The sequence below is a fragment of the Dipodomys merriami genome, unplaced genomic scaffold (assembly GCF_024711535.1).
Source record: "Dipodomys merriami isolate MVZ:Mamm:240054 unplaced genomic scaffold, mDipMer1.0.p SCAF_22, whole genome shotgun sequence".
NCBI lineage: Eukaryota > Metazoa > Chordata > Mammalia > Rodentia > Heteromyidae > Dipodomys > Dipodomys merriami.
Genome location: NW_027203604.1, coordinates 16,782,413 through 16,796,075, shown reverse-complemented (window position 1 = coordinate 16,796,075; position 13,663 = coordinate 16,782,413). Strand labels below are relative to the sequence as shown.

The window sequence follows — 13,663 nt, the reverse complement described above, 5'->3', positions numbered from 1 at the left end:
TCTGGTGGTTTATTGGAGATAGGAGTCTCACAGTCTCTCCTGCCCGGGCTGGCTTTGAACCGCGATCCTCAGATCTCAGCCTCCTGAGTAGCTAGGATTACAGGCGTGAGCCACCAGCGCCCGGCCACTGTCCTCTTCTTACCCTGGCAGCCTGCCCTTCCCTGAAGTTAGGGGCCTGAGTTCTGCTCATTGGTATGAGAACAAACTTCACTGGCTCCTCTCCCTGCAACCTACCCTCACCTCTCCTGCCAGCAGCCAGGCAGGCCCAGTCAGCACAGATGCCGCTACAGACTCCAGACAGCACACTGCTCTCGTGGGACAACGCATCAGGCAACACTCAATATTCATCACACACGTAGTGACCTGCCATGGCAGGCCCCATGAACTAAAGGCACAGGCACAGTAAAGCTTATTAGGGATGAATGTGGGCTGCATGGACAACAATAGCAGACACACCGTGCCCACCTGTCCTACCTGAACTGTAGGATGACAGAGGGGAGGGGGAGGAGTGCAGGTAGCTTACCACCCAGTCTGTGGTAAGCAGACGGACATTCCAGGGGAGCCCTCAGCAAGGGCTGGCTGGCAGGTCCTCCCCTTGCAGCTGTGTATGGTGTGTCTTGGGGAACCTGGGCCGGACCTGTGGATGACTTTTGCCTCCACTCCACTGTGAGGGGCCTGTGAGGTGACTAGGCAAAGTGAGGTGGTAGCCATGCCCAGCAGCCAGGGGACCACGGGCCTGCAGCCAGCAGCAGCCTCTGGGACTACTCCAACTTGACTGAAAAACTAAACTAGAATAAAATGTGGTTCCTCGGTCATGTCAGCCATATCCCCAAACCCCAACAGCCCTTGCTGGCCTGTGACTGCCACACAGCAACGGTGCAGCTGGAGAAAGTTCTAAACTCTACAAGGGCATCCCTGGTGGTCCAACTGGACTAGACAGGCTGGAATATTCCTCATCCCCAGTTTACAGAGAAAACACCAACTGCAAAGGGACCCGTGCACTGGACAGGCAGGGCTATGCCAGGCTAGGACCAAACCAGGGCGCCCCAGTTCCAGGGCTCCCCAGTTCCTGGGCTGACATGGCTGCTGCAGTAGCAGGGAAACTGCTGTTCTGGAGGAGGAGGGGGAGGTGCTTTCCCTAAGCTGCGGCAGTGGTGATGAGTCACTGTTGGTTCCCAACCGCAGGGCCATACCTGCCAGGCAGACAGGATACGTGCATCCAGAGCAGCAAGGAACTTTTCTCTCTGGCTCCCTGCAGCCTTGCAGCCAGCCTCACACCCTTCCAGCCCAGCTCAAGGCCTGCCAGCACACAGGCCACAGCTTCTGTTATCCAAGGAGGCTGCGCCTAGCATGCCACGTGACCACGGCTGATGTGACAGAGGTGGCATTTCTGGGAAGCTCAGGTCCCAGTGCCCTGTGTGTGGCGCCTCCAAGTCTGGCCCAGTGCTGCCCCCAGCAGGCAGGAGAGCAGCACTGACATGCAGCTGCAGATCTCTGTGGATGCCCCACACCAGACAGGTAGACACATTGTCACGTGCACAAATATGACTATCAACTGGAAAGCTGCTCTGAAATCCTGAAGCCGCCAGCCCTCCCCAGCTGGGCTTGCCTGTGGAGAACAGAAGACCCTGACTACACACACAGGAAAGCCAGGCCTTATCCACATGACTTCTGGTGTGTGTGTGGGGGGGGGGGGGGGGGCGGGTAACGGAGACAGAAGCAGTCCACAGGGAGTGTATCTGAGTCAGACGAAAAGATGCAGCTATGTCACAAAAGTGGTAGTGTTTTAAAGTATGCACTCTAGGTTTCATGAAGGGTTCCAAACAATCACCACTTTGCCCATAAAATCCAGCACGTGGCTTGTACTGCTGGAGACTTTTACAGGGCACCTGCTTGCCATGCCTAGTCTGCCCACAGTCCCTCTGCCCATATTCCTCCAGGGGCCCTAACCTGCCACTAAAAGGACAGGGGTCACCAGAGAGCAGAAGGCAAGTAGGAGCCCGCCTGCTTATGGGAAATGACAATCTGGAAGAACCAAGGCCGGAATAAATGCCAGTGCTAAACTTAGCCTGGTGTGGTAGCTCATACCTATAACCTCAACTGTCAGAAGGCAAAGATCAGGAAGATGGAAGTTCAAGATCAGACCTGGCAAAAAGTTAGTGGGGACCTGTCTCAACCAACAAGCTTGGTGTGGTGATATATGCCTATGATCTCACCCACATGAGACATAAATAGGAAGATCACAATCCAGGCCAGCCTTGGCAAGAACATGAGGCCCTATTCAAAAGAACAAGTAAAGCAAAAAGGACTGGGGAGCCTGACTTAAGTAATAGAGCACCTACTGAGTAAACATGAAGCCCTCAGTTCAAACCCCAATACTGTAACACACACACACACACACACACACACACACACACACACACACACACACACACACACACTGAACAAACACAAAATTAAATGTAGCACAAGATGGTTAATGAGGCAATGACTAAATTATGTAACTTTTTAAATTTTTGGTAAAAATATGCTTTGCTGTGAACTTCAAAGTGCTTTCAAAATCTATTTTAAGGGGCTGGGAATGTGGCTTAGTGGTAGAGTGCTTGGTTAGCATGCATGAAGCCCTGGGTTTGTTTCCTCAGTACTACATAAACAGAAAAAGTCAAAAGTGGCACTGTGACCCAAGTGGTAGATCTTGAGCAAAAGAGCTCATAGTGCCCAGGCCCTGAGTTCAAGCTCCAGGACTGGCAAAAATAAAAATCTATTTTAAAACTATATGGGGCTGGGAAGGTGGCTCAGTGGTAGAGTGCTTGCCTTGCATGCATGAGGCCCTGGGTTCGATTCCTCAGTACCACATAAACAGAAACGCCCGGAAGTGGCACTGTGACTCATGTGGTAGAGGGCTAGCCTTGAGCTGAAGAGCTGAGGGACAGGGCGCAGGAGACAAAAAACAAAAACAAAAACAAAAACAAAAACAAAACAGAACAAAACAACTATATACTGTATATCACTGAACTTCTAAAACATTTAAAAAGTGAGTGGTACAGGGCACCAATGGCTCACACCTGTCATCCTAGCTACTCAGGAGGCTGAGGAAAATTAAAAAAAAAAAAAAAAAAAAAAAAGCCTGAAGAGGAACTGTTGCTCAAGTAGTAGAGTGCTAGCCTTGATCTAGAAAAGCTGAGGCCAGGACCTAGGCCCTGAGTTCAAGCTCAGGACCAGCAAAAAAACAAAAACAAAAGCAAGAAAACAAACAAAACAAATTCCACACCACACTTCTGAGCAGTGGACATCATGTAAGCAGAGCACAAAGCAGGGCTTCCTCCTGAGAACAGGCGCTGTCAGGTGCAGGTGAGACACAGACAGCAGTATCCACAGACTCAGAAGAGAAAGAGCCTCCACCTAGGTGTGGCTGAGTCTAACCCCATGCACTGCAGCCAACATAACACAGATAGCACTAGAAGTAGCCAGCAGCGTCCAGCTGCCTCTAGCAAGCCAGACACTGAGGTTTACAATATAAACCTTATTCTAATTTTTGTTTTGTTTTAGAAAATAGGGAGGGGGGGGCTTGTTTGTTTTGTTTCTAGACAGGATCTTCCTGTGCAGCCCTGGCTGGCTTCGCATCACAACCTTCCAGCCTCCATCTCCAGAGTGCTTGGAGTCATGCTGTACTTCTACACCCAGTCAAATTTAGGGTCTTTTTCCAGAAAAGTTACTTTTGAAATAAGTTTTATTATTGCTTACATCTTGAGTAGATTATTAATGTTTTAACTTCTGTGTGAAGCATCAACTGATAAATACAGTGCTGAACATAAACAAAATGCTCTGGGGTCCCAAGTGACATGGAAGGGATCAAGAGATCTGAGACCAAACTATTTGAGAATTTCTATGACTATGAGGTAGAGCACACAGTCTTCGCAGAGATGTGGGGAAGCACAAACAGGAAGATCCCAATCCAGGCCAGCTTGGGTAGAAATAAAGCAAGACCCTGCCTAGAAAATAACCAATGAAAAAGAGGAAATGATTCAAATAGTAAAGCATCTACCTAGCTAACACAACACCCTGATTTCAAACCTCAGTACAGACAAACAACAAAGTTAAAAACTCTACCACAAAAGTACGGAAGCCATGTGCTGGTAGCTCATCCTAGCTACTCAGGAGGCTGAGATCTGAGGATTGTGGTTCAAAACCAACCTGAGCAGGAAAGTCTGTAACTCTTATCTCCAATTAATCACAGAAAAACAACAACAAAAAAAAAAAAAAAAAAAAAAAACCAGAAGTGTGCTGTGGCTCAAGTGTAGAGGGCTAGCATTGAGGAAAAAGAGCCCAGGGGGCTGGGAAGGTGGCTCAGTGGTAGAGCGCTTGCCTTGCATGCCCGAGGCCCTGGGTTCAATTCCTCAGCACCACATAAGCAAAAAGAAAAAAGCCGGAAATGGTGGCTCAAGTGGTAGAGTGCTAGCCTTGAGCTGAAGAGCTGAGGGACAGCGCCCAGGCCCCATGACCAGACCCAAAAAAAAAAAAAAAAAAGGAGCCCAGGGACAGCATACAAGCTGAGTTCAAGCCCCAGGACTGGCAAAAAAAAAAAAAAAATCCAGAGCAATTTTGCCTCTCCCCCTCCCCCGGTTGGCAGCTATGTGTCAGAGAAGAATGTACAGCACATGAGGCAGACTCCCAAGGTACTGGAGAGGGAGCCCTGCAGTACTAGGGAAGAGAGAACAAATGGAAGACAGTTTCCACCCTTCCTGACAAGGTCAGACAAGGGATAGACTGATTCTTTTCAAGGAACCACACATAAAATGTTCATTTGAGGACCAGCCTTGGCTACCTAGGCGAAGCCACTCCTAGAAGAGCACAGATACACAGGGCAAGCAGTGGGAACTGCTCTATGTAAATAAAACAATGAAGCATGCGTCAGGCATCTTCACTATGTCCAAGGGAAGCAGGGAGGCAGGAACCATGAACAATGGTCTAGAAACAGCCACGCGAGGCCAGTGCTTGCACAGCAGCCTGGCCAGGCCTCAGACCCCTAGCAACGTGCAGCACGCCTTCTGGGTTTCTGTTTATAGAGCCACAGACTATGCTCCCACGTGCATTTCTCCTTCTCAATTAGGCAGCACCACTGTACAGGAAACCAGGAGCTCAGGAGAAGCCACCATGGCAGGGAAAGCAGCTGCACGGCTGCCAGAGAGTCCACGCCGGGGTCCTTTCCAGGAAGCGAAAGTAAAAGGGCTTCACAGAAGCCTGGCTCTAACCAAGTGCTGCAAGCAGGGTGATCATGCAAGTGAGGCACTGAGTCGTCTAAGCTGTCATTAATTCAGCAAGTTTTCCCCCTGACCTTCACAATACTCAAAAGCCACCAGCGGTAAATTACCCTGTCGGCAAATCAGATGTGTGTTTCATTTAGGCACAGACTTTTAAACATAGCTGCGTCTTTTCACAAGGATGAAGTACGAACCCCACAAAGCCACTCCCCCAAGGCCTAAGGCTCCACCCGTGACAAAGGCCCCCTCACATGTAGCAGGAATTCATTTCCACGCATGGGCTGTCTTCAAACTCTATAAAAACTGTTTTAGAGAATCTCCTGCTGTGGAGCTGGAGCATCACATGTGCAGCTGACTCCATGTGCCAGCTCCCACTCCGCAAGGTAGCTTGACTGATCACAGTGACTGAACACACACAGCTAATCCACATAACAGCCAGCTAGCAAAAGAGAATAAAGCCTATAGTTGGAGACCAGGCTGGATTTCCTGTTCTCCTCCCTGCCTCAGGCAACCCACTGCAGCGCTACTGGCCTGGATCTGCAGGGCTACATTCTCGGGTCAGCTTTCCTCTACAAAGAAAGCCCCTCAGGACTTACTTCTTCTGGTCTTCCAGGGCCACTAGAGCCCAGGTCCAACCCATCTCCTCTTTCCTCTCCCCTCCCCCAGATAGCTTCTATTGCTACCCCAGCTACAACAAAATTGGCCCATTCTGGAGCCCTCCCAATCACATCTCTGCCCACCTTCTCTGGCTCTAAATGGAGCTCCCTCCCTACAGCAGCTAGGAATATACACAGCCCTAACTCCCCTGGAAAGAGCCCTACCTGACACCTCAGGACTGGGAAAGCAGGGAGGGGTGGGGGATGTAGTTGGAGACGGGAGGGAAGGGATGGTAGGGGAAAAACAAAGGAGGAAGCAACAATGCTTGATAACAAATGTACTCACTACCTTGCTCATGTGATTGTAACCCCTCTGTACAGTATTTTCACAATAAAAAACTTATTTTAAAAAAAGAAGCAGGGGCTGGGAAGGTGGCTCAGTGGTAGAGCGCTTGCCTTGCACGCCTGAGGCCCTGGGTTCGATTCCTCAGCATCACATAAGCAAAAAGAAAAAAGCCGGAAGTGGCGCTGTGGCTCAAGTGGTAGAGCACTAGCCTTGAGCTGAAGAGCTGAGGGACAGCGCCCAGGCCCAGAGTTCAGGCCCCACGACCGGACCGCCCCCCCCCAAAAAAAAAGAGGCAAAAGTTTAGCTGTACTATTACATTATTTACAAAAAAAAAACACTGGGAAAGTGGTGCTGAGGTAAGAAATGCCAGAAGATCGAGTGCACAGTGGGCGCTCAGACAAACTTGCTGCCTTAAGTCCAGGGCACTTTCCCATTAATTTCAAAATGATGTCTGACTGAGAAGTGGCTGGATGCTGGTTCCTGGGTAAACCCACATCAAATGGAAATATCATGAGAAACTATGTTACATCTGCATGTCTACCAACAATTCCTCAGTAACAATTCGTTACCCTTTACTTCCCACACTGGGTCAACAGGCTAGTCATTCATCCAGCCACTTTTCACAGGTAAATAAATCCCTGGCACTGCAGTCACAGTGAGCCAAAGAGAGAGACCCCAAGCAACAACTACCCAAAGCCTCTCATGTTACAAAAAGGGGAAACAAGCAGATACTTTGTCAAGATACACACACACACACGCACACACGTACACACACACATACCTGAGTTCTGGGGGAGAAAAATCACACTGGACTTTGATCAAATTTCTGGGACCAACAGCCCATTTACAGCAAGGAGGGGAGAAGGCCATGCTAATCACTGCCAAGGGAATCCAATCTGTAAGGGACAGGGGAACAGGACAAGTGACCCTGCTCTTTTAATGAATAAACTCAGGTTAGGAGACACAAGGGCCAAACAAAGCCAGCTGTGCAGGGCTCTTCCTTGGATCCTGATCCAAATAAACACCATGAGATAGAGAAGTAGTCACGAGCCAACAAGGGAGCCTGAGTGCAGTGTTGGGGACCAATCTGTGGGGTGATAAGGACACTGGGGGTGAGGCTCTTTAAGGACCCTTATCTTTCTGAGCCTGATATGACCCCAGGATTCACTTTACTTTTTGTAGTTGGGGCTAGAACAGATTCGGAACAAGTCTAGCTGATCATCAGACAGCTCAGACAGCAACTGTGTCTCTGGGCAATGGGAACATGGAATTTTTTTTTTTTTTTGAAAATGGGATTTTGTTACTGTTTATGTTTTGAAACTTTTTGTAGTGAAGTAGTTTTTGTTTTTTGTTTTTTTTTTTTTTAAATTATCTGGGGCTGGGAATGTGTCCTAGAGTGCTTGCCTAGTATGCATGAAGCCCTGGGTTTGATTCCTCAGTACTACATACACAAAAAAAGGCAGAAGTAGTGCTGTGGTTCAAATGGTAGAGTGCTACCTTTGAGCAAAAGAAGCTCAGGGACAGTGGCCAGGCCATGAGTTCAAACCCCAGGACTGGTATTAAAAAAAAATACATATATCTATGCTCATTGAAAACAGACTAGAAGTAGAAAAGACTTGGTTACTCCTAGTCACTAAAGCTATGGTCAGGGAAGTTGGTTTCATCTCTGGAGGAACCCAGGCTTCTTCCTACAAGGGACCTGGGACAGACTACAGAAAGAGAGGAATGGGGCAGGGGCACATGGCTCAGGCTGTAGGACGCTTGTTCAGCATGTGTGGGACGCTGGGTTCAAATCCTTAATATCTCAACAACAACAACAACAAAAAGATAAGAAAAGGAGGAAGGACAAAAAAGGAGCCAAGAAAGTCTTTGAATTGGCCAGTCATGTTTCATTCATCTTCTGAATTAAATGGCTCAAAGACCTATACACATGCACACATGCACACATGCACAATGACCAAAGGCAGCCACGGTGCAAATCTGGGTTTCCCCTACAGAAGCACATGTGTGAAATTAGGTGTGAATCTGTTCATTCAACAAAGAAAACACATTCACAGTTACCTCCCGCCAGCCTAGCACAGAGTCTGCCCCTGTCAAGTGCATAAAGTCCACAAGAAATGCTACCACTGGGGTACTAGAGTTTGCCAGGTTCACCTGAGCACACTCCCTCCAGCCACCTGGCAGTTCTTGGTGATTCTCCCATGCAAGTACTAACCAGGCTCAACCCTGCTTAGCTTCTGAGATGAGAAAAGACCAAGCACATTCAGGTCCATGTGACTGTGCTCCACTGGGTTACACATAGCAGTTTAAGATCAGCTCCACCAGGTGCTACTAGATCTCACCTGTAATCCTAGCTACTCAGGAGGTTAAGGTCTGAGGATTGTGGTTCAAAGCCAACCTGAGCAGGAAAATCTGTAAGACTCTTAACTCCAATGAACCACCAGAAAAGCAGAAGTAGCACTGAGGCTCAAAGTGGTAGAGCACTAGCCTTGAGTATAAGAGCTCAGGGACAATACCTAGATCCTGAGCTCAGGCCCCACAACTGACAAAACAAATTCAGCTCCAAACTGATTCAAGAGTCATAAAAAATACTGAAGATCTGTGCTGAACAAGGTGGCCTGTGCCACCTGGTATTTCTAGCAGCCAGTGATCCTAGCAGGTCAGAAGGCAGTGATTACAAGGACTGAGATTCAAGGCCAGCCTGGGCAAAGAGTTCAGGAGATCCAATTTTAACCAATAAAAACCTGGGTGTGGGGGCTGGGAAGGTGGCTTAGTGGTAGAGTGCTTGCCTAGCATGCATGAGGCCTTGGGTTCCATTCCTCAACACCACATAGGCAGAAAAAAGCCGGAAGTGGCACTGTGGCTCAAGTGGTAGAACAGCTCACCTTCTCACCTTGAGTTGAAGAGCTGAGGAACAGTGCCCAGGCCCAAAGTTCAGCCCTCACGACTGACAGAAAAAAAACCAAATAAAATAAATAAAAACCTGGGTGTGGTGATCTGAGCCTATCATCCCAGTTACATAGAAAGCACAAATAAGAAGATGGTAGCCCAAGCTGGATGCTGGTGGCTCATGCCTGTAATCCTACTTACTCGGGAGGCTGAGATCTGAGGATCACGGTTCAAAGCCAGCCCCCACAGGAAAGTCTATGAGACTCTTATCTCCAATAAACCACTAGAAAACCAGAAGTGGTACTATGGCTGAAGTGGTAGAGCACTAATCTTGAGCTGAAGAGCTGAGGGGCAACGCCCAGGCCCAGAGTTCAAGCCTCATCACACACACACACACACACACACACACACACACACACACACACACACACACACACACACACACACACACACACACACACACACACACACACACACACACACACACACACACACACACACACACACACGATTGTAGCCCAAGCCAGCCTGAACATAAACATGGGACCCTACTGAAAAATTAACAAAAGCCAAAAGTGCTAGGGCACTTGCCTGGCAAGCGCAAGACCCTGGATTTTAATCCCAGTACCACAAAAAAAAAATAATAAATTGAGTTGAATATATAGGAAATAGTGATGGAGGAGATGAAATGGAATCCACCCAGGAGAATGATATGTACAAATGTCACCCACGTGGCTGTCAGCTCTCCTTAGGACAGGGAAGGTAGCTGTGGACAAGACTGCTTTGGGAATCCATGTGAGCAAAACCAGACCTGCAGCTGACTAAATCCAAACACAGTCAAGTCAACAAAATCCCTACACAACATGAGAGCTGGCAGCTTACAGTGAAGGAATCTGTAACTCCAAACATGAAAACTGGGTGTCAGCCGGGCTTAGTGATATACACTTATAATCCCAATACTGAAGAGGCTAAGGTAGGCAGATAATGAGTTCAAGGAATAATCTGGACTACATAGCAAATTTGATGCCAGCTTGGCCTAAGTAGTAAGACTTTGTCTCAAAATGAAACAGACAAACAAAACAAAACAACAACAAACGATACTGAAGCCTGGGAACAAACACACAATACTGCCATTATTTATAAAGTCAATAATGAATTTCTCATTTCAGGGTGACAAACATGTACTCATCTACCTTCCTGGCTCTGCATTCAATGAAATGTTTTGTTTTCAATCACACAGGCTAAAAGAGAAGTTGACAACACTGGATTCTGTACAAACAAATGCATAGGTTAGCTTCCCAAAGCAAAGAAAGCAAAACTTCTAGAAGGCTCCTTTTTGTCCCTAGAAGGGCAGATACCACACCTCCATCTGGTTTCCTTAGGCACACTGCTTCTGTTCTCTGCAGGTGACATCTCTGGTGATAGGGCTGGTGCTCCAAAGCACAGCCCCTTTTAGTTTAGACAGCGACGGAAGGCAATGCAGTCTGCACACATCAAAAGCACCAACTCAGGGGCTAGCAAATGCCTCTCTGCCAGCTAAGCAACTGTTTTAAAATGCTCCACCAACCACACCAACACTGGAGAGTTGTGTACACCAGTAACTTTTCCTACCTACCATGCTGGGCTGGGCGTTGCCCTATTCAGATGCTGAGCACCCTGAAGGAAAAAGCTTCAGAGCAAAAGCAAGCTTCATTCAAGATCCAGTAAGCTGAGGGGTGGAAGGGAGGAACCCCATGGAACATAAGTGTACAATGGGGGGGTGCATACAAAATGTTTGTTACATGATGGTGCAGGCAGGCTCTGGGCATCCAGGAGAGGCAGAGTGAGTGTTCACCTGCCATTTTTTTTTCCTGGAAGACACAGACCCAGGAATTCATCTAACACAGAAGGGAAGGAAGTGTGGGAGACACTGCAAAGCTTATGGAAGAAAGAAAACCACCTAGGCAGACAACTGTTCTTCTGGGTCCTGACTTTACAAGTGCCCGCTTTTCAGGTTTGGCAAAACAGGAGTACACCTTCCTTCTCACGCCCTAATAGGATGAGTCACTGTTGGAGTTGAATTTTATTCAAAGAGGTGCACACACAACCCTACCCAGACCTTAGGAACCGGGGACATTTACAGAAAGGAGCTTGAGGCCTGGGAGCAGAAACTCCCTGGACTCCAGGTCCTCATAAAAGCAGGTAATGAGACAGTCGGTCACTCTTAAACGTGAAGGCACTTGAGGAACACAAACACTAGTAAGGGTTACCAGCAATTACTGAGTAGAAAAAGAAAGTGCCACAGAGGAAGTGAGTAATTAAATAGGCTTTCTCCAGGCCTACAAACCCTGAGGTTGGGACCTCTGGGGTTGGTAAGGAGGACAGAGAAACGGGAGTGTGGGCCAGGGAGGGTAGGGAAGGGCCGGGGTAGAAATGCTGGAGACTCCTAGGACACAGGCTTGAGATTCTAGTGGCGCTTGGATTCAGGTCTATACGCAGGGGGTAATGCCCCCTGCAGGCCTCCTGGGGGGAAACTAAGGCAGGGTACTTCCTGTCCCGGCCCCTCCCTGCTGAGTCTATCTATGCCTTGGAGACATGCCCTTGAAGCTAGACTACAGTGAACTGAAGCCTGATTTCCCACCAGAGCATCCCCTAGATTGGGCGGCAGGGGTGGCGTGGCCCACCGATCCAGGCTACGAGGAACGACCACCAGGGCCAAACCTGTGGGGCTAGGGGTATGCCCTGGGGCTGGTGGAGGTCAGACTGAGGAGCGTCCCTCTTGGTTCAAGCCGGCAGCAGCAGGTATGTGGGTAAGAGGGGGTGAGGATCATCAGGCGTCACACAGGAATGACTGGGGGGGAGAGAGGGGTCCAGAATGAGGAGCTTAGGGCATGAGAATGACCCTAAGATTTAGGTTGGGAGAGACTGGAGGTGACTGGCGGGAGGGGTCAGGCTCAGTGAAGTTACAGAAGGAATGACTCCAGGGGTTTCAGGCTAGAGGGGGAGGGGGGGGGTCACAAGTAACCCTGAGAGTTCAGATTGGAGGGATCCGGAAGAGGTGACCCCGGGCCTCAGGCCGCGGGGCCGGGGTGACGCCGGGGCCGGGCCGCGGGGCCCGGGACACTCACTGCTGGGGCAGCTGCAGGGCGGGCGCGCCGCGCCGCTGGAAGGCCCCGTCCACGAAGACGCCGTTCTTGCCGAGGCAGCGCAGGTAGAAGTGCGGCTCCTGGAAGCTGAGCTGCAGGTGGCGCCGCGAGATGAAGCTCGACAGCCCCATGTTCAGGTCCACCGAGCCCTGCGACGAGTTGCGGCCGATGGTGACGCTGGGCTGCCGCATGAGGAACTCGAACTCGCGGCCCTCGAGGCGCGCTAGCGCCGGCCCCGGGCTCTGCCGCACCGAGGCGGCCGCCGCGGCCACCAGCGCCGGCGCCGCGCCCGCGCCCGGAGCCGGGGCCGGGTCGGGGGCCGGGGCCGCGGCCGCGCCGGGCGGCAGCGGCGGCAGCGCGGGCGGCGGAGGCCCGGGCGGGGGCTGGGCGGGCGGCGGCGGCGGCGGCGGGGACGCGGCGGGCCCGGGCGGCGGCGGCGGCGGCGGCGCGGCGGCGGGGAAGGCGGCGGCGGCGGCCGCGGCGCACAGCACGGGGCTGCAGGGCGCCGAGCGCAGCGCCAGCAGGGCGCGGGCGCCGCTGTCCTCGCCGACTTCGGCCATGTTCGCGCAGCTCCGAGCGGCTCCGGCGGCGGCGGCGGCGGCGGCGGCGGCGGTGGCGAGGCGGCGCGGGGCGGGGCGGCGCGGGGCGCGCGCGGAAACCCGGACCGGATTGCGGCCGGACCGGAGCGGAGCCGGCGCGCAGGAGCCGCGGAACGGGACGGCGACCGACCGTCCTGGAGGATTCGGCGGCTCGCGGGAAGTTGTCTTCCCGGATCGTTGCAGACAGGAGCAAATGAGCAGGGGACGCGCTCCCGTCCGCCACCCGAGAACGTGGCCCCCTCCACAACCACAATCAAGGACTCCCTACCTGCGTCCAGCCCATCCCGATCCTGGTGTGTGTCCTGAGGCTTGAACTCAGCCTGGACGCTGTCCCTGAGCTGCTTCTTCGCTCAGGACTAGGGCTCCACCACCTGAGCCGCAGCTCTCCCTCCTCCTGACTCTTTTTGGTGCTTCGTTGAAGATTAGGGTCTCATGGACTTTGCTGCCCAGGCTGGCTTTGAACTGTGATCCTCAGATCTCAGCCTCCTGAGTAGCTAGGATGACAGGCGTGAGCCACTGGAGCCCATCCCCAATCCTTTTTTATTCTTCTCATTTTACGGAGTGAATGAACACACTGGGTCCAGGACTACTGGTGCCGCCCCGCCCCCCCCCCCCCCGGAGAAAATTCATAGCTGAAAACTCAGATTGGCAAATTTGGACATCATTGTTTAAAAAAAAAATCACCTTAAGCCGGGCACTGGTGGCTCACACCTGTAATCCTAGCTACTCAGGAGGCTGAGATCTGAGGATCACGGTTCAAAGCCAGCCCGGGCAGGAAAGTCCGTGAGACTCTTACCTCCAATAAACCACTAGAAAACCGGAAGTGGCACTGTGGCTCAAGCGGTAG

At 51.1% G+C, this 13,663-nt stretch overlaps 1 protein-coding gene across 1 annotated transcript in view; it reads right to left on the bottom strand.

The window, feature by feature from the left end:
* Foxk1 (forkhead box K1) overlaps nucleotides 1-12,790 on the bottom strand; it is a 52,762-nt gene extending 39,972 nt beyond the window's left edge. The window contains exon 1 of the mRNA XM_070033458.1: nucleotides 12,200-12,790. Coding sequence (XP_069889559.1) covers nucleotides 12,200-12,777 — 578 coding nt within the window. The 5' untranslated portion in view covers nucleotides 12,778-12,790. The remainder of the gene's footprint in view (nucleotides 1-12,199) is intronic.
* Nucleotides 12,791-13,663: the final 873 nt, after the last annotated feature.